Genomic DNA, 20533 nt, shown 5'->3' with positions numbered 1-20533 from the left:
AATTGATAACGTTTATCCGTTATTTAGTAATCGCTATTATTTTCATTTTCTTGTTTTAGTTGTTCCAGGACCTGTCTCTAGTCTAACTGAAGAACAGAATACAGTTTCCTCAATTCAATTTTCTTATTCAATCCCAGTAGAACTCAGGAACCATTCTCATTCTTTTAGCAATTTTTTTTCAGTTTAATCCAGCACTTCGGAGAAATGGAAATAATTTATAAAATGTCGTCTTTATACAGTGAAAGAAATTATCAAATGTCGTATTCTTCACTTTCTGATAATGGAATGTTGCAGATATTTATTTTTTTAAATTAAATAATTATATGGAACTCTTTAAACCTGTTCCCGCATATTCATGGCTATTAATTTATTTTCGCAAATACTGAAATTTACGTAATATAGTATAAAACTCATTGAAAAATTGTCAAATTTTTTAACAGATGAATAGTTATGAAATATGCGTGTACAGTTTAAAAGATTTCCATATATATATAACTATTTTATTTTTTTTTAATAATGCGGCTTTCCAATATCAGTAGGTTAAGAAAACGACATTTTAAAATTCCTTCGATTTCTCCGAAGATTTTTTAAACAAAATAAACAAGAAAAAAGTATCTAATACAGTATATATTGAAGAAGACATAAAACCTATTCACCTTTCATGTTTCGTGGGACACCCTGTACATCATTGGTGCCTAGCTCCTCTTCAATATAACCTGGAATTTACTTAAGTTTTTCGTATTCTTTATTTCCTTGTAATGAATGCTCCAAGATGAGAATATGATCTGTATCAGTGGATTTGATCCTGGGCTAGTGCATGAAATCCAGTACAGGTTGGATCAGAAATAATTAAATTATATTTTAGAAACATTTAAAAGTTTTTTTTTCAGAACAGAATACGCAGACAAATGGACAAAACTTAAATCAGTTTTCACACATGTAAGATTTAAATTTTTAATTTGGAAAAAAGTAATTTCAAATGTCCTTCTAATTAAAGTGAAATGTCTGATTCACAACGGTACCTTTAAACTTTTGCCCATGAGAAACAGTGAGAAAATCCACACAAACCACTGTTATGTAGAAATGCAATCAATATTAACAAATGTTCAGGTAGAAAAAGAGTGATAAATCCATAATTTTTGCTCAAACAAAGATCTAAATGATACTGTTGGGAAACGGGCATGCCACTTTATAAATGCCGAAAAACCAGAACCAGAAACTCTAAAATAGCAAGACGACTTTTGAATCCCAGATATATGAATTCATAGACCCTCATAAGTTTTTTGATAATTTTAAAGAAACTCATTTTTCCGCGGCATTTGATCTTAAATATTTAACACGACATTATAAAAAATCTCTTGCTATGTATTCATAATCTGAGATTCACGGTATAAGAACATATAAAAAGTGTAGTGAAAACAGACCAATTTAAATTATAAGTTATTGATAAAACTACTTGCTGTGTAACAACATCAGTTACACTTTAGTATTCCATAATTTTCTGGTTCTCACTGCATTGCATTTTTAGAACAGAATACAAAGATAATTTGCAAACATAATTTGATATTTTTAGAACATCAAAAGAGTTGTGAAAATAGAGGATCTAGGGCCCTGGCAAAATATAAATGTGTCTGTCAGATTAAAATCAGGACTTGAAATATACTCCCACAAAGATGTAATCTCAAAGATTGATTTGTACTTTGGCAAAGATGTGTACTCTGATAAAGATGTGTACTCTGATAATGATATGTACTCTGATAATGATGTGTACTCTGATAAAGATGTGTACTCTGATAAAGATGTGTACTCTGATAAAGATCTGTACTCTGATAAAGATGTGTACTCTGATAAAGATGTGTACTTTGGCAAAGATGTGTACTCTGATAAAGATGTGTACTGGTCGGAACAATGTACTGATGTGTTTAGAACTAAACCTGCTCCACCTTACAGGTTTTAATTTTTAAAGGGCCTGCTAGCGTAAATTCAAGTGACCTTTAATTTAAAGAGGAGCATCCCTAATTAACAAAGCAACCCTTTAAACCTGTCGGACATAGCTGAGCCCGCGATTTAAAAAATTCGGAAAAGTTAGTTACTGTTTAAGCTTTTGGATCACGCTGCATCTTATTTTCCACAGAGTTAAGTTCTATTTGGCGGATTTTCATGGCAGGACTTGACGCATTTCGGGTTTTTATGAGAAAAATACTCAACATTGAGCCTTATTCTCCACTTTAAACCAACCAAGGTCGGTTTTAAGTCAAGTCAATTATTTCTCGCCATTCATTAAATCCGGTCTGGGAAATGGGAAAATATGTTTTTCGTATCCAGATTTTGAATAGTAAAGAAACAATACTTAAAGGGACTGTAAGCGTAACTTCAATTGACCTTCCATACAAAGATGGCATTGCTCGATTTAGAAAGGAACTCTTAAAAGCTTTGTATTAAGCGACAACATCTTCGGCTTTCATATTACTGATCAAAAAAAGGTTTCAATGGTACCGTTGTGAATCGGGCATTGTCATCTTTGCACTTAAAGCTTATGGACATTTCATTTCGCAATAACATTATAGGAATTCCAAGCTTTTTTATATTTATGTTTTTGTTTATAATAAAACATATTATTGAGCTATTTTAATATTTGGGACACATAAAAATGTGAAAGAGGGAAAGGACTGTTTGACTAAAGTTATGACTTTAGATAGTTCTATGAACTTGAAGCACAGCAATTGTCTCTTTCCTTTTAACAACAGCAAATGCGCGCATAAGATTGATTGACTGTCTTCTTCATATCCCTCTTTTATGGGTCCTACTCACTGTAGTAAACCAAGCACACCCCTTTCTACCTATATCACTTGACTGGTTAATAATAACCTATTTAATCAAAAATGAAAAGTAATTTTCAACAATCAACAAACAAAAGTTTTTCCTTGTATCAAATCATTGAAACTAACGTAACAATGATAAATAAAGTTTGGAATTAATAAAAATTCAAAAACATTTCATATTTTTTTATTTATGTTTAAAATGGTTATTTTAGATCACCAGGAGTGTGTCCTGGAAGTTTTGAGCTGATAAAAACATCTCAGGTTTTGTTTTTTGTTGATTTTATATTACTTTTAAGTATCTATCTAATTCTTTTTATTACAGAATATTATTTTTGTTTATAAAAAGACATGGCTTTATACAAATTTTATTTACTTGATTTTTTGATCTAATAATCTTATTTTATATAAATAATTTGTGTTGATGAATCTATTGTGTGAAATTATGTAATTGCCAATTGTTGAAATTGATTCAAATTTTTTTTAGATTTAAATCTATTTCAATGAAAATATTGTAAGAACCAGAAAACTGTAGAATAGGAAGACGATATGAAAGCAATAATTGAGTGTATTTTATGTTTTTTTTTTAAAGCAAATATTTTTTACTATTAACTCGTTAACTAAGTTAAATGGTTCTGTTTATACTGCACAATTACTGTGTTTTGTAAAGTCATAACTTGAGCCTACGAGTCGGCTTCCTATTCCTGAGTTTAATGGTTATCACTGTAGGGTCCCGTGATAAACCTGTACTGGGAAAGTTTAGAGAATTGGGAGAAAAACGGTCCTGGGTTCGGGTACACTGTACTTTGCAGTACAGTACAATCTAGACTCTGCAGTACAATACTGGAGAATAATAAACAACAAGTATCAAGTTCATATGCAACCTTTACGTAAGTATATTGTCACCAAATCTGGGAACTCATGGATGATATGATAGAAAAAAGTTCTAGACGAAGCTGACCGAATGTGCTTTAATTTTTTGTGGACACTCATGGGTAACTGTGCGTATATTTTTATCTTCCACTGGCAACGCCGGGCACTTCAGCTAGTTCTCTATAAATAAAAAGTCACAACGACTACAGTCCCTTTAAAGAATTATATTATATTACATTATTTCAAAAACAAAGAAAAATATTGATTCAGGAATGTATCGGAGAATGAAGACTTGAGGTTCAAGATTTACTCAATGAACAGTGAAGGTTTTTCTCCTGAACCTTCAGTTCTAAAGATCCCTAAACCTGATCTTATCAAGCACATTCAACCTAGAGCTGTCACAAAAATTATTCGTAATCATGTAAGTATTATTATTTTTACCAAACACTATAAAGGGTCACCCACAAAGGATGAGTATCAGGGTAACTTGAAACTGTTCAAATATGACGATCCTAAGGTTAATAAATTAAGTATTTTACCTTGAACGTGGTCTTTAAACGGATTATTAAATGATTTGACAAAAATAAAAATAAGTTAACTTAGATAGATTACGCCTGCTTATAAACAGTCTCATCAATTTTTAAGACAGGGTCGACTTTGAAGTGTAGCAACCCCTTGGGCTTAGATTTTACAGTTCTAACTCACTTTTGCTTTTCTGTAGCCCTTTAAATGTACAGTTTAGCACTATAGAGAACTTGATGTTTTTAGAGGTAATTGGGAAAATTATCAACGGTTTCTGCTTGAAAGCATGAAACCTTTAGCTGCAGAGAATCATGAATATACGGAAACAGACATATTTCGTACAGTCGTCTCATGCTTTGTGGTTAACCCTATAAAGTTTTGAATTTTTGAGTAGTATATTACCATGCAAGCATGCAAATGAATAAATTTGCCTCTACAAAAATATAGCTTCCAGAAAACCTACAGATAAAACATAAAAGCCAAAACAGTTTTTAAAAGAAAAAGCCGATATCAACTTTGTTGATTATATTGTTAGCTAGCTACATATTCAATCACCCAAACCCATGACCAGTCTCTTAAAGGGAGTGACTAGCTAGGTATGGTAGTTGAACTGAGAGTATCACAAATACTGCACTTCTCTAATTTCAACTACCATTTCTGGCCAGTCACTCCCTTTACATATAGTTAAAATTAATCCGAGTTTAGGGTGTACATGAAATATCTTGGATTCGTCCAGAGCACTTCCACAACATAACTTCATACACTGTTTTCTTCTGTTCAACTTTAAGGTAATCTAAATTAAACATTATTTAATTTTTGAAAATGTTGAAAAAATGTGTATTGTAATATTTTTATAATTATAAAAAATATGTTTTTATGTTAATTATTAAAAAAAAATAGCCTTTTGGACAGTGCGCCCATATTGTTATAAACACGCGAATAGTCAAAATGCGGAAAATTTGTATTATTCTTTTGATATACATTATATCACAAGAAAATAAACATTTTACCCTGCCAAGACTACTTTTTTTCTGTAGCACGCAAAAAACATAAATTTTGAATTCGTAAAGATAAGTTAGCCAGCTCAGATCAAGTTTTGCACCATTGTACCCATTGCACCTTCATAGACTGTATGGAAATTTATCTTCTTGCATGTTAGTTCCTCGCAAGTTTAAACTTACCTTGCATGCTCTTATTTGTTTAACTCTGAAACAGCTGATGTAATTTTAGTTTATTGCAAGTTTAAACTTACCTTGCATGCTCTTATTTGTTTAACTCTGAAACAGCTAATGTAATTTTATTTTTTTGCAAGTTTAAACTTAAAGGGCTACAGAAAAGCATAAGTAAGTTAGAGAGCGGTAAAACCAATGCCTAAGTCGACCCCTGTCCTAAAAACTTTTAAGATTTTTTCTAAGCAGACTTGATCAATGTTTGAATGTCGAATGTATATTTTCAAATAAGTTTACTATCCTTTAAAATCCTGTTTAGTGAAGCAGATTCAAAGTGCAGCGGTAAACTGAGTTGGATAGACCATAAACAAACTATGAATGTGACACAAACTGTGACATTAAACCTGAGCAGAAGCCTGGTATACCTGCTAGCTGTGTCGGCCAATCTACCCAGTGTATCTAGTGGTATGGTCTGGTCACAGTGTACGGTTAAGCAGGTACACATAAGTTTAAACGTTTCATGATCAGAACCGGGTGTAGTGTTTACTTGTACAAGCCCTTCTAGAGTGCCCTGTATGTGGTGGACCCAGTGCGTTGAACTCTATACAAAAGGAAAATGTATAAATAATGGGAAATATTTGGTACGACTTTGTGACCTCGTAGCTTCTGTAGTTTTGATTTTAGCACAAGTATAGAAGGAACAAATTTAATCCTTACATTTTATAAATTCAAAACATTTTGTTCTTCTCATATAGCTAATCAGTAATCAGTAAGAGGAGTTATGAATAAAAATACATCAGAGGACGAATTAACAAACTTGAGCCGCGGCTCAAATATGGTTGGAATTACACTTAAAGTTGTATTGTATTTTTCCAGATTTAAGCCGGCGTTCAATTGAAACCGGTTTTTTAGGGATTTAAGATGGTGATTAATTCATTAAGTTCGGACACAGATTTCAATATTACGTAAAAATAATTGAGTCTTTGCCACACATACCGATTTTTAATGCCTATATTTTTACAACCAGATGATGTCATCCTTTGATATTTCAAATTTAGATTATTTGATATAACAGAAGTCATAGTTTGAAATAGCTAAGGTCTACAACATTGGTTGTAAAGATATAGAAATTAAAAAATCAGAGTTTGTGGAAAAGACTCAATTCCTTAATTTAAGTTTGACGTCATGGTAAGCCTAAATATGTAAAGCTGCTATGTAGTTATGTTCTAGGTCTGTATTTACTGTGAAACCCTTTAAACTTTGCAATAGAAAGATCAGTCATTTAAGCAATTTTGTCTGTTTTGTTATAATAAGTTTTATCAGCAGATTAAAACTGCACAATTAACGGAACGTAATTGCTTTGTTTCCTATTATATGACGGTTTTGAATCGAAACTTAAGTTTTTCTTTTTTATAATTGTTCACTTGTTTGGTTTCCACTTATAATGTATCCAAAATACACTGTTGCAATATCATACCGAGAGAAAATTTTATTGAATTTTTCAATAGGATTTTTATAGTATTAACTCAACTTATCTTATAAAATTGCCAGCCTTCCTTGGTGGTAAAATAAAACTATATAAGTAAAAAGATTTATTTTACGAAAAATTGCACTGCTCTGTTTTTTGACGGACAATCCTAGCATATAGGAGCATAAATCAGGGGTGGATACACAGCTGAGCCATGGAGTATAATCGCTCCCCTCTGAAAAATTACATCGGGGTTATCAGCTATGCGAAAAATTCTGAATTAGTTCACCACCCAGAGTGAATTCCAGTGTGCCTTGGGTAACTTATTCGAATTCATTTTTGAAAAACTTTCATTCGTTCCACTCCAAGGATTGCAAAGTTATGCAAAAAAACATGGACTTTGATATTAATATAATATATAGTAAGACAAAAGCTTATCAACGCCAAGAAAATAATACAAATATATAAAATTTGTGAAAACCAGCAAAGTAGGAAAGGATGTATATACAGGGTGTCCCAATAAACATGGGAATTCCATGACGAATTCGATATCATCTTTGTTATGAATTAGTAATACCGGATTTCAAAAGCAATAATATTATTATGTCTGCTAGAGTTTATTTATGAAAACGGTAAATGGCTGTAAAGATGTGTCTATAATGTCTCCACAAGATGAACAGTGAAGACGGACAAGGTTACTCTTTTTGTACACTGTAATTTTCTTGTTTTACTAAGTACATCCTTATGCAGTCAAAACATAAATAAACAAATTGTAAACATAGCAGACGAAAATTTTACGGATCACAGCTTTCTCAGTAGGTATCACTATACTAAATCTAAGAATTATTTAATAAGACGATATCGAATTTGTCAATAAATTACTATGTTTATTGGGACACCCTGTATATTTAATGCAGGATGGTATAGTCTCTCAATTGAAGAATGTACGAATCCCTTCAAAACAGTCCAGGTACGACTTTGTAACCTAGTATCATCTCTGGTTTTGATTTTTGATTTTACAAATTAGAAACTCAAAACATTTTCATTCTTTGCAATAGCACTTTAATAGAGATTAATTAAAGGGACTGTAAAGGAAAATGAAAGGGGGTATAGACTCAAACCTGAGAATCTCAGGCGTTAAACGATACATATATGACATCTATCTGATGTTCCTGTCTCGAGAAATTGATAAAAAACGGTGTTGAATTTATACCAAAATCGGAATATCCCAATGTATAAAAATAATAGGATTAAAAATCATTTTCAGCAAATACACAACCAATCTGAAATCGACGAAATCCCAGAGGAGCCTAAGTAACTTAGGTTTGCTCTTATTATAATTTTAAAATTTTTGTCTTTCATTTTTAATAGATATTATTGATATGGATTCCAGTTTTCCTGTTCCCGGATTTTTCTCATATTTCTCGAGCATTCTTAACTTTCATAGAGAATCAAATTATTGCTTTTACAATATAATAAATACGTCCGTATCACGTGACCAGAACTCTGGTCATGTGATACGGACGTAATAATTATATTATGAATTGAATATATCAAAAATGAAAAATTATTAAATTCAAATAATAATAGGAGCAAACCTAAGTTACTTAGGCTCCTCTGGAATATCGTTGTTTTCAGATTGGTCGCGTATTTGCTAAATATGATCTATTTAAACCTACTAGTTCTATACAACATTGTATATATATGAATTATGGTATACATTTAATACAGTTTTATATCAATTTCTCGAGACAGGAACATCAGATAGAACTTGCAAGGCTTTCGATCAACACTTAAGTAAGTTAGTTTTCAGCCTATACCCCCTTTCATTTTTCCTTTACAGTCCCTTTAATAATCATGATTTTCTCAATCTGAATTGGCTTAATTTGTTCTTTATCTCTAGAGTACACAAATTCAAAGTAAGAAATGTAGTTGGTTTTTTTACATTATTGAGGTTGGGAAGCTATAATTTAGTTTTGAAATAACATAATTTTATTTTTCAGATCTATGATTGTTGAATGGAGAAATGAATGTTCAGATAGGAATATATATATTAATGAAAAATTAGAATTAAGGAAATGACTTAAATTTTATTTTTTTTCAAAGAATTTGAGCCGAAGTTTAAATTTGAGTCGTGACTCAAATTTTGTTGGTTCCGCTTAAATTTGTATTACATTTTTCAAGATTTAAGCCGGCGCTCAATTGAAACCAGTTTTTGGGGAATTTGAGACGGGGCTTAAATTCATTAAATTCGGACACTGATTTTCATAAAAGACGACATAAAAAATTCTACTGATGTAATTTTAAAATCCTATTCCAAAGTATTATTATATTAGAATAGGAGCTGTACAATACTTTGAAGTTCACTACTGTAGAGTGCATCGCAGTAATGTTAACAAATGCTTAGGAAAAGCAAAAATAATAGAGGTAAAGCATTTGTCAAATTCTCTTCATAATAATTTTGTAATTCAATATTTTTTTATCTGCATGCACGGACCACGAGACATGACAAAGAACTTTTTAAAAGATATCTTACCAATTTTCAACAAACTTTAATTTATGCAATTTTAACTGGCAACGTAGAATTTGTACACTCTCAGTACATTTGTAATCTGTCGTCACAAGTGTCAACTTAGTTTTTGTGTCCGACAAAATTATTAATGATAGTGATGATTTTAGAATAAAGTGCTTATTTCATGGTAAAATAAGTGCAACTCCATGTGTTCTTTATTTTTTGTTTTTACATTTTTCTTATTTAATCTTGGAAAACATGTCAACTAATGGAAGAGACTTGTGTTTTCCTTGTTATATTTGACACTTGTGACGTCATGTATAATTGATTCATTTCTCTGTTGCCACCTATTGTACTTGATAATCTATGTGAGTTAACCTTTCTTTATTTCCTAAAACTATGTCTGCATAGTGTCTCATATGTATCAACTATTTGTGGGGCCACCTTGGATTCAGTCAAAACTCATTGTATAATGCATTCTGAAGATTGAAATTAATGTTACCCAAGTATCCATAATGTAAAAAATGACTGAATAATGTTCCTAACCCTGTAATTATATGATCAAATTGTGCAATATTTGTTATCAGATAAATCCGGAAAATACTAGAACCAAGATACAAAACCTAAAACCATTCACAATTTATCAGGTAAAATTCAAGTAGAATACTACTGACGATTTAAAGGGAATGTACACGTATTATCAAGTTACTCGTCATGCAAGGAGGAAATGTAACCTTTAAACATTTAACTGATCATCGAGGGCAGAGAACTCCGTGTTTTGATCTCTCGAAAATGATGTTTAAACTGCAGCCGAAAAACCGGATACATATATATATATATATACTTTACTGGTAACAACATAAACCAAGACAATATATATATATCCACAGAAACAGTGTTTCGTCCTATTAGGACTCATCAGTACGGCTCAATTCATTAGTTTTTGATTTTGCAGTTGGCGGGGCTTGAACCATGAATCCTTGGATTATAGATCAAACCCTGAAGATTGGGTAATGAATTAGGGACCAGAGAGCTCAACCAACTCATTAATAGTGGAGGGCCTTGCTTAATTCTGATTAGTACACCTATTCATACCACAGAGTGCTCAAGTTTAGCGGACTAAACCAGTATATATATCTATATGAATATATACATATAGGTTCTGGTTTATGTTGTGATTAGTGAAGGATATATATATATATATAGGTTCTGGTTTATGTTGTGACTAGTGAAGGATATATATATAGGTTCTGGTTTATGTTGTGATTAGTGAAGGATATATATATAGGTTATGACTTATGGCTTATGTTGCGACTATATATATATAGGTTCTGGTTTATGTTGTGACTAGTGAAGGATATATATATAGGTTCTGGTTTATGTTGTGATTAGTGAAGGATATATATATAGGTTATGACTTATGGCTTATGTTGCGACTAGTGAAGGATATATAAATAGGTGCTGGTTTATGTTGCGACTAGTGAAGGATATATATATATTGGTTCTGGTTTATGTTGTGACTAGTGAAGGATATATATATAGGTTCTGGTTTATGCTGTGATTAGTGAAGGATATATATATATATATATATAGGTTCTGGTTTATGTTTTGACTTGTGAAGGATATATATATATAGGTTCTGGTTTATGTTGCGACTAGTGAAGGATATATAAATATATATATATATATATATATATATATATAGGTTCTGGTTTATGTTGCGACTAGTGAAGGACTAGGAGACGCTAGTTCTCCAGTATTGGTGGAAACCCTTCAATCCTCTCCCAGCTCACCTCCAACCAATATTACAATCAGGTAGATATTTTTAATACTTAAAGGGACTGTAGACAAATTTTTCAAGTGAATCTACATTTTAAGGGTGTCCTGTCATTCATGTCTGATAAAAAATCACAAAACTTTAACCTCTATTTGTAATTAAAATGTAAAACATTTCTTTAGCATTATTCTGGTTATGACTGAAAAGGTCGTCTTAGATAACTTCATTGTAGAAACAACTATATTATCTTAACTTTTTATTCAAGGAACATTGAACCCTACTCTGCAGTTCTATCTTGGAAAGATCCTCTGGAACCAAATGGAATTATTTCAAAATACTTGGTAAAAAAAGGAACCCAATCTTTTTTGTTTTCTTCTTGACGCCAGATAAATCCTAACATTATTATACATTTAATTTTGTTAACCCTATCCAGTCAGGGCTATTTTTGTCTAAGGATTGAGATATGGGAGTGTGATACATGTACAATAAGTCAAAATTTTCAAGGCCTGCTCATTAAGAAAATTAACATCTTATCATTTTTAACAGCTTCACGAAAGGTTTCATAGCCTTGATCCGGGGGAAATATATAAAACCCTTTAAATGTTTGGCTGGTTTTGAATATGTTGAATTTCTTTATATTTTAGGTTCGTGTTTTTGACGAGCTAAGGGTAAATCTGATCAGAAGTGTTGAGGTTTATGTAAAACCAACCCCTGATATTGAACCTGAACCTCCTCATGAACATAATCTTGCTCTTTATCCTAAACCTATTCTTCCACACGGATCTGAACCTGAACCTTCTCATGAACATGATCTTGTTCTTTATCCTAAATCCACTCTTTATCATATACCTGAAACTGAACCTGGAACTGAAACTGAACCTGAACCTGAACTTGAACCTGAACCTCAAACAAGGCTAAGTCGAAAATATAAACTGTTGTTGGATTCTCTAGACCCTTTCACAAACTATTCTGTCCAGGTACAATAGTGCAGTGTCGTCTTTGATCTTTAAAATAATTTGCGGCATTTATTCGTAAATTTTATTTTACATATGATTTTTAAAACAATAATCACAAAAGTCTGAGCGAATTTTCTTGTATTTTCCGAAAAGTGGTCTGTCATTTTTTTGCATTCAACATTACGAGAGAAATGAAGTATTTTGTTTAAATATCAATTTATAAAACAAAACCATATAAATCATCTATTTCTGAAAAAAAAATCATTTGTATCATCAAAATCATTGCCTGTTTGTACAAATGTTTAAAATCCAATGTTTAAATGTTCAGTAGTTAAAATCATAAATTAAGATAGATTGCGCATAAGACGACATTTCATGAATGAGTTCCTAGCTAATAACTGAACGAGGTCATTGATTTAAAAAACTAGACTTTTATGGTGCTTTGCGCCCATCTTCTATTCAACTTTTAATCTCAGTCGAGCACCTTCTCTTTGCACTATTTAAAAGAATAACAAAAAAATTTGCAGATTTAATTATATTTTTTGCGCATTTTCTAAATTTAAAAAATCAAAAACTTTTAGACACAAATTTTTGTAATTTTGAGCATCCGTAAACCTTAATCCATGGATCATGTGCGGTCCCATACAACATTTAAGCCCGTTCGGTTCATCCGTTTTGACAATACAAACGGACAGACACCCAACAAGCAAAGTGTTATACATATATAGATTTTAATAATATTCATTTTCTATCAGGTATCAGGATGTACAATTTCATGCAGTCAATTCTCGCATCTTTATAGTTTTAGGAAATTTTTGCTCAAAACGGAAAATTCTTTTCTTCATCTTGTTATTTGAAAACTAAATGTAAAAAGTGTAAATTTTCTATTTTTACAAAAAAAAAACATTAAGCAAAAATGTGTTTCAAGAACTTTGACGGGAAGACCTGAAGAACCGGGGGCTCCAAATGTCGTCTTCTTAAACACCAGTATCATATCTGTATCATGGAACACAAAGTTTAAGGTATAGGGTTACCTGAAAAGGATGAGTCTGTAAAGACGACCTAACTCTTAAAATATGATGATCCCAGGGTTAAATCAAGTCTTCTGTCTTGAACATAGTCTTTTCATAGCATATATCAAGGGATTTAGCAAAGAGAGAAACAAGTTTCCAGACAGTATAAATTCCAAACAGTTGTCATTAAAGTTTCATTCTTTGTGGGTAACCCTGTATAACACAAAGTTCAAGGTAGATATAATGTCAGACGATATTTTTAAATCTTTTTAAATCTAAGGCAATATAATAAACTCTCCACCCTCCACCCATTTACAATGTTTTCCACGTGGGAGGAGACTTCAAATTCGATAAAACTAAATTTATTTAGTCTTTTTCCTGTTTCCCTACTGCAGTACATTTGTCTTTCATTGCTAACCATTCTATTCAAAATACATATTTAGGGCTTTTTTGTTCTTCCTGAAAGAACACTATCGGAGGGGTCTGTCCTATTCACAGCGTTACCCTGTAGACATTTGCCTGTTCAATAACGAGAAAATAAAGTGTTTGATTCTGAACTTTTACTCAATTTTTTCTACAAAACAGAAATCCACAAGCCACTTTTATTGAGAAACAAATGATAGAAATCAATAAATTTTATAAGAAGAACTTGGATACATTTTTATAGTTAATCAGGAATAGTTTTAATGATACCGTTGTTAATTGGACATTTCCCTTTAAGGTCCCATTTTTTATGGGTAACCATGTACTAATAGATTGGTGGTGAACGAGTTTATCTCTGGAAGCTTTTAATTGACAGAGCAGACGAAGGAAACTATACAGAAGAGGTAAACGTCATTTATACAACTAAATGGTGAAAATGCAATCTCCCTCCTGTCATTTATACAACTAAATGGGGAAAATGCAATCTCCCTCCAGTCATTTATACAATTAAATGAGAAAATACAATCTCCCTCCAGTCATTTATACAATTAAATGAGAAAATTCAATCTCCCTCCAGTCATTCATGCAAAATAAAGGGGATTATGCAATCCCTACCTACCAAACCTACAGTTGTCGAATTGAGTTCGATAAATTTGGATATAGTTGATATTTCATAATAGTTTTTGTTTGTTTTTTTACTGAACACTTAAAACTTGTTTTCACAGATGGCGCTGAACTTTCGAACATTCATTGAATAAATCATTCTCCAAGATCCTTGAAATTTAAGGAATAAACTTTTTTTTTTAAATTTCGATCTCAAAAATTTTAATTTTGAAAAAAAACGTTGATTATTTTAACCTTTGCTACACCAGAAGCACTCAAGTGTTTCCTAAAAAAATTCAGCCCATTCGGTCCACTCCCTTTCAAGGACTTAATTCAACCTAGAAAACATCGTGCATATTTCGCGAGTCTTTACAGTCTCATTTTTTGTGGGTAACCCTGCATCAGGAGAAGATACTCCTCCTGGACCTGGAGAAGGTTCAAGGAGAAGCTGGGTGAAGTTTTCACTGTTATAATTCATCAATAACAAACCTTTATAATTATATAGATACCTGGAGAAGATACAGTACTCCTTCTGGACCTGGAGAAGGTTCAAGGAGAAGCAGGGTGGAGTCCTTACTGTTATAATTCAATAATAACAACCTTTGTAATTATATAGATACCTGGAGAAAATACAGTACTCCTACTGGACCTGGATAAGGTTCAGGGAGAAGCAGGGTGGAGTCCTATCTGTTTGAATTCATCAATAACAACCCTTTACAACTTTAGCATTCAGGTTGGAACAAATGCTATTATTGAATTTAAAATATATGATATTATTTCATTGAACTTTAATAGCATGTAAAAACATTTTGGGATGTAATGCTAATTTTGAATTTAACAGAATAATTTACAAAGGATGAGACTTCAGAGACGATGGTAGACAAATTATACTCTCTGTTTTCTTATATTTATGATTCCTTACAAGGCTGCAACTGTAAACTTGTTTATTTTTTTGCCTAATCATTAAATAAGCTATGAAAAGATTACATTCAAGGCGGAAGACTTAATTTAACTGGAAATAATTTAATTTAAAGAGTTTCAGGTCGTCTTTACAGTCTCATTTTTTCTGGGTATCCCTGTATGATACAGTGAATCCCTGATATATGAATACATAGCAATGGTTTTTAAAATGTCATATTCTTAACCTATTTAAGATCAAATAATACATCAGTTGCTGTGTTTTACCTTGAAATACAAATAATAAAGTAGTTTCTTATAAATTATCAATAAAAAAATTACTCTAACAAGGATATTTTCATAAATCGTAGTCAACCCTCTGAAGCTGAGCAGCTTTCTTTGTGTGCAGAACAATGATAAAGCATAACAGCTGTCTAAAACTTTTAAATAATTTGCAAAACGGCATTTCATGCGCTCTTGCTATGTATTCTTATATGTGAGATTGGTTGTAGCATTTCACTAAACTTGGTTCTAATTAATGTTAGATAAAATAAGATAAGATATAGTTTATTGCTAAAAATACACATACAAGTTATAATGTTACAGGCAAAAAATCTGCAACTATTTTTAAATTGTTTACTATATTATTGTTATTATTATTATTATTATTATTATTATCATTATCATTATTATTATTATCATTATCATTATCATTATTATTATTATTATTACATCACATCTCATTATTATCTGCCATCTGACATCTCTTTTATATTATCTGGAAAATTAGTTTAATTACAATCATCATCATTTGTCTTTTGATTCAGGCAATAGTAAAGGATGAACAAGATGTCGTCTTCTCTTCTCCTTGGAGTCAACCAAGCATAGTTCCCGCATATTGTGAAGGTGTTGCTTAAAAATGCATGCACAATTTCTATGAAAAATGTATTTAGATTTTCTGAGCTTTAGTTTAACAATTTTACAAAGTAAACAAGTATACTAAACAAACCACCATGAGTATATTTTCCCTGAGTAAATCTGTGCTCTTTTTGCCGACAACTAGCAATTGAAAAGGCTCAGTTTCATTTGCCATAATACTTTTGCCATAAATACTTTTGCCATAATTACATTTGCCATAATACATTTGCCATAAGTAACACTTGCCATAAATTACATTTGCCATAATGGTTCCACTTGCCATAATTAAACTTGCTATAATTACACTTGCCATAATTAAAATTTGGTTAGAATTAACAAACATATAGATATATATATCTTTTAATTACAAATTAAATACAAATTACAATCTAATTCAGAGACAGTTCGAATTCGGGTTCGAATTATAGCTTAGCACATTTTAGCCGAACATTTCCAATAATTTACTTCTGTAGACAAGGCATTGTCTACATAGGTGTAGTTGTTGTTGTCTCGAACTATTGGTTTAACCTTACTTGTGGTCTCAACGGTCCTCCATTGTGAGGAAATATGGAGCTGAACTTGAGTCAACTAGTCTGCTAAAAACAATGAGAAAACTAAAGTTGGGAATTTTCATGGTAAAATTTCCCGCATTTGCAATAAAAAAAGAGAGATTTATATCTTTTTAAAAATCAGAAAATTATGACAAAAGTAATTTTGGCAAGTGTAATTATGGCAAGTGTAATTATGGCAAGTGTAACTTATGGCAAGTGTGACTTATGGCAAGCGTAACTTATGGCAAGTGTTACTTATGGCAAAGATATTATGGAAAGTGTAATTATGGCAAAGATACTATGGCAAATGAAACTGAGCCAATGAAAATGGGTGCCAAAGCCGATACTAGCGCCTTCTGATCCCCTAGCGGTTGGTTGAATTTGCAAGGCGCCAAATTCAAATATCTCAGAGATAAAGTTCATAATTTCAACTCTCTAAAATTAATTTAAGAGATTGAAAATTAGTTTAGGATAAATTGTCTCAGTTCTTACTAGATTGATGTTAAAACTTTTAGCTTTTATTCTAAAACTTATCGAAATTTTTTAAATTTTTAAAATTCCAAACACTGATTTTTTTTCAATACTTTTATCAATATCTAGGTGTTGTTGCCTGGAGACTAATATTGCTTGGAACTGGATTATTTTGTATTTGTATATTTGCTGGACTTATCTCTGCCTGCTGGATCTCAGCCTGGGTATCAACTAAACGAGATATTTTCGAGAATATAGCAAAAGACTTGGACAACAGGTCTGTCTTGATTTTTCGCAAAAAAAACTTTAAAATCTAAAGAATTAGAAACATAATCTAAAATATAAAAATTTTAAAATGAAGAAAAAAAATTAAGTAAATAAAGTAAAATCAAAGTTTTCGAAAAGGATAAGCGCAAGGTTCACAGTTTTGGTTGTGCTTTTATGTATACTTTATAATTTTTTGTTTTAAATTTAAGTTTTTAATTTTATAAGATATTTGATGCATTATACTTATGCATCTATGTCAGGTTTGATGAGACCTCCAAGTCTCCGGAGAAAGAAGAACGTCCTGCCTTCTCCGAGGAGATCTTTTACTTCAAACCCAGACTAGATTCGTCCTACACTAAAGCAATCCAGGTTCAACAAACATTTTAATTATCTGCGGTTTAAAGTTGATCTTTCAGGATGCGACATAAGGGGATAGAAAATAAGATTATGTGGCAAAAATTGCAAAAAATCACACGGTAGAAATTGAAAAATCGATTTATATTTGTATTCTTCGAAACTATTAATTTGATAAAAACAATAACAGTTTTACCCTCCATGCAACGATGGCATTGCCGAGATTTACAACGGAACCCTGAAAAGCGTTGCAATATGATCAAGTATGGATTGGATTAGCTATCTATGTTTTTGTTTCTTTAAGCTGTTCATTTTAATTTGCGGGTTCTATGAGAAAGTGACTTGCGTATTTCTTGCTTGTCAGAAGCAATAGAGAACTAGTCAGATTGAGGTTTCAATGGTACCGTTGTAAATCGGGCATAGCCATTTAAGCAAGGAGGGTCATGTAAAATTACCCTTTACCCTTTTAAAGGATCCTGAGAATCAAGGTTCAGATTCAACTTCAGGGTTCAACTCTTCTCCCAGTACTCTTAGTACTCTTCACCCAGTGGAGTCAGGTACTAGTATACAGTGGTACCCATAAAACTGTAGAATATTTATAATTTTAATTAGTTCAATAACACAGCAATTGTGTATTTACACAAACTTATTTCACTTAACCTTGTAGTTTGTTTTACATAACTTAAAAATTATTGGTCTGAGGCTGTTGAATATTTCTGACTTTTCCTAAATACCAATAGCTCCCTTTCTTTAGGTCTAAAACAGCGCTTTTATACTAACTGCCTGAGTCCTCAGGCACACTGCCTGAATAACTACTAACAAACGAAATCTTTGTTTTGGCCCACTTTCAGTTGTCAGATTTGGATAATGTTTAGATTTTTAAAAAGCCTATGACAGAAGGAAACAGATTGCAAAGAAATTTTTGCAAATTATTTTCATACAACAAGTCAAAATGAATTTGCATGTTTTCATTTATCATTTTTTGGGCATTTTTTGCAAATATTTTTACTTTATAAATGGAAAACACCCCNTCATTTTCACATATTTGATAACTGAACAGACCTTTGAATTTTGATACTTCAAATAATTAGAATTCTGCCATATCTTAAAGTCAAAGTTTAAAATATCAAATGTTTACGGGGTTGCAAAGATAAAAGATTAAAAAATTAGAGTTTGATGAAATTAATCGGTTTCTTTGCTGAATAATTTGTTGTTCATTACTTTACAAGAAAAATGCCTTTAATTAAAGCATAAAAAAGCTAAACCATTTCACACATTTTTTTCTAGAGATATTTGATACTGAATGTTCTATGGATTGGAAAGAAGTTACCGAAGCTAATACTTCAACCCTCTCTAGTATATCAGAATACGTGGATCTAACATCTGTTATTTCTAAACATAACCTCAGGAATAAATCTAGTCTTGATTATACACTGGATCTCGGATACAGTTATAAACCATCTACAGCTCTAGATATACCTTTAGTAGAACAATTGGAGAACTTGTTATCTGCGGACACTGAGTTTAACTACACAAAAGAAACTGGAGAAGACAGGATTTATTTTCCGGAACCATTTCATCTGACAGAAGCTTCTTATATTCAACTGCAGCAGCTTGCGCCAACAATAAAAGAGCGTCTGCCTAACATGGGATTAACTCCTTACATACATTTGGAGCAGCTCTCACCTATAATAAAAGAGCGTCTACCTGTTCGAAACTGTGCTTCGGAAGCATCTCCATATATACAACTTGAGCAGCTACGTTCAACAATCCAAGAACATCTCCCAGTCCCCCTGTATACACGGAAACCCAGAGATATATTTCCTTCCTCCCTCTATATTTCTGGACTTAGAGATAATTTCAGATCTAAATCTGAATCTACACTTCTCGATCCTGCAACTTATATTCAATTTAACCAAGTGGGTATCTCAACTCTAAACCCCGGGAAAGGATGTATCAGAAACAATAATAATGATTATGAAGATGCATTCAATAGTGCAATAATATCTGTGAAAGATAATGAATATTCTTTAGATAACTCTGAGGACTTATCTACGCCTGCAGTTTCTGAAATCCAAGATTTAATTTCTTCAAATCAAAATCAAGATAGCCAAGTGATTGGATACACAAGGATACAACAAAATCAAGGGGTTTCTAATCCTGGATACACAAGGATACAAAATCATGATATTCTATCTCCTGGATATACCAGGATACAGAGAGATGAAGGTTCCCAAGACCAAGATACTACTTTTCATGGATATATCAAGATAGAGCAAGACCTAAAGATTTATGAAACTTGTCATATGAAACATGAAGAAGTATGCATTAACCATACTGGGCTTACAAAAACAGAACAAGAATTTAATATCCTGAACTCTGAATGTATCAATACAGTGCAAGATCTGGATACCAGCCCAACACCTAGATATATCAGAATAGAGCGAACTGGCCAGCTTCCCTCTATTGGATACATTAGAGTGGAACAAAGTCAAGATATCAATTTATCTGAATAAATTTCGACAATTTAGGATATTTGTTCATCTTGATTTTTTAAAAAAACCTGCTAAATGCATTTTTTATCCAACTGTATCAAGAGCTTAAGTTTAAAATAAATAAATATTGTAGATAAATTTTTTAGGATTCATTTGAGACCTGTATATGGTCTATAAGACGTTTATATGGTCTGTAAATGTTCAGCAAGCGCACAAATTCTTTACTGGATTTTTCAATCTGGAGACTTAATTATGAAAATTGATTTATCAAAATCAATGCAAAATACTGGATATAGCTAGAGTTAAACAGGTTGAAACTGGATGTATCCAGAGTTAACCCGGTTCATGATACTGGATATATCCAGAGTTAAACAGGTTGAAACTGGATGTATCCAGAGTTAACCAGGTTCATGATACTGGATATATCCACAGTTAACCAGGTTCA

At 31.8% G+C, this 20533-nt stretch overlaps 1 protein-coding gene across 1 annotated transcript; it reads left to right on the top strand.

The window, feature by feature from the left end:
* The first annotated feature begins 63 nt into the window (after positions 1-63).
* Positions 64-20123, top strand: LOC111716060 (uncharacterized). The gene is made up of 25 exons (XM_023491469.1): positions 64-147; positions 795-833; positions 891-939; positions 1574-1950; positions 3035-3083; positions 3549-3709; positions 3963-4113; positions 4920-5002; positions 5703-5880; positions 7769-7821; positions 8855-8893; positions 9188-9278; positions 9951-10010; positions 11069-11178; positions 11406-11481; positions 11785-12117; positions 12852-12904; positions 13025-13118; positions 13865-13936; positions 14752-14868; positions 15860-15938; positions 17102-17249; positions 17500-17608; positions 18066-18150; positions 18881-20123. The coding sequence occupies exons 4-25, from the start codon at positions 1748-1750 to the stop codon at positions 20107-20109; spliced, it is 3573 nt and encodes a 1190-aa protein (XP_023347237.1). The 5' UTR covers positions 64-147; positions 795-833; positions 891-939; positions 1574-1747; the 3' UTR covers positions 20110-20123.
* Positions 20124-20533: the final 410 nt, after the last annotated feature.

Source organism: Eurytemora carolleeae, unplaced genomic scaffold (genome assembly GCF_000591075.1).
Source record: "Eurytemora carolleeae unplaced genomic scaffold, Eaff_2.0 scaffold1938, whole genome shotgun sequence".
In the NCBI taxonomy this organism is placed as follows: domain Eukaryota; kingdom Metazoa; phylum Arthropoda; class Copepoda; order Calanoida; family Temoridae; genus Eurytemora; species Eurytemora carolleeae.
This window is presented reverse-complemented; position numbering and strand designations above follow the sequence as displayed.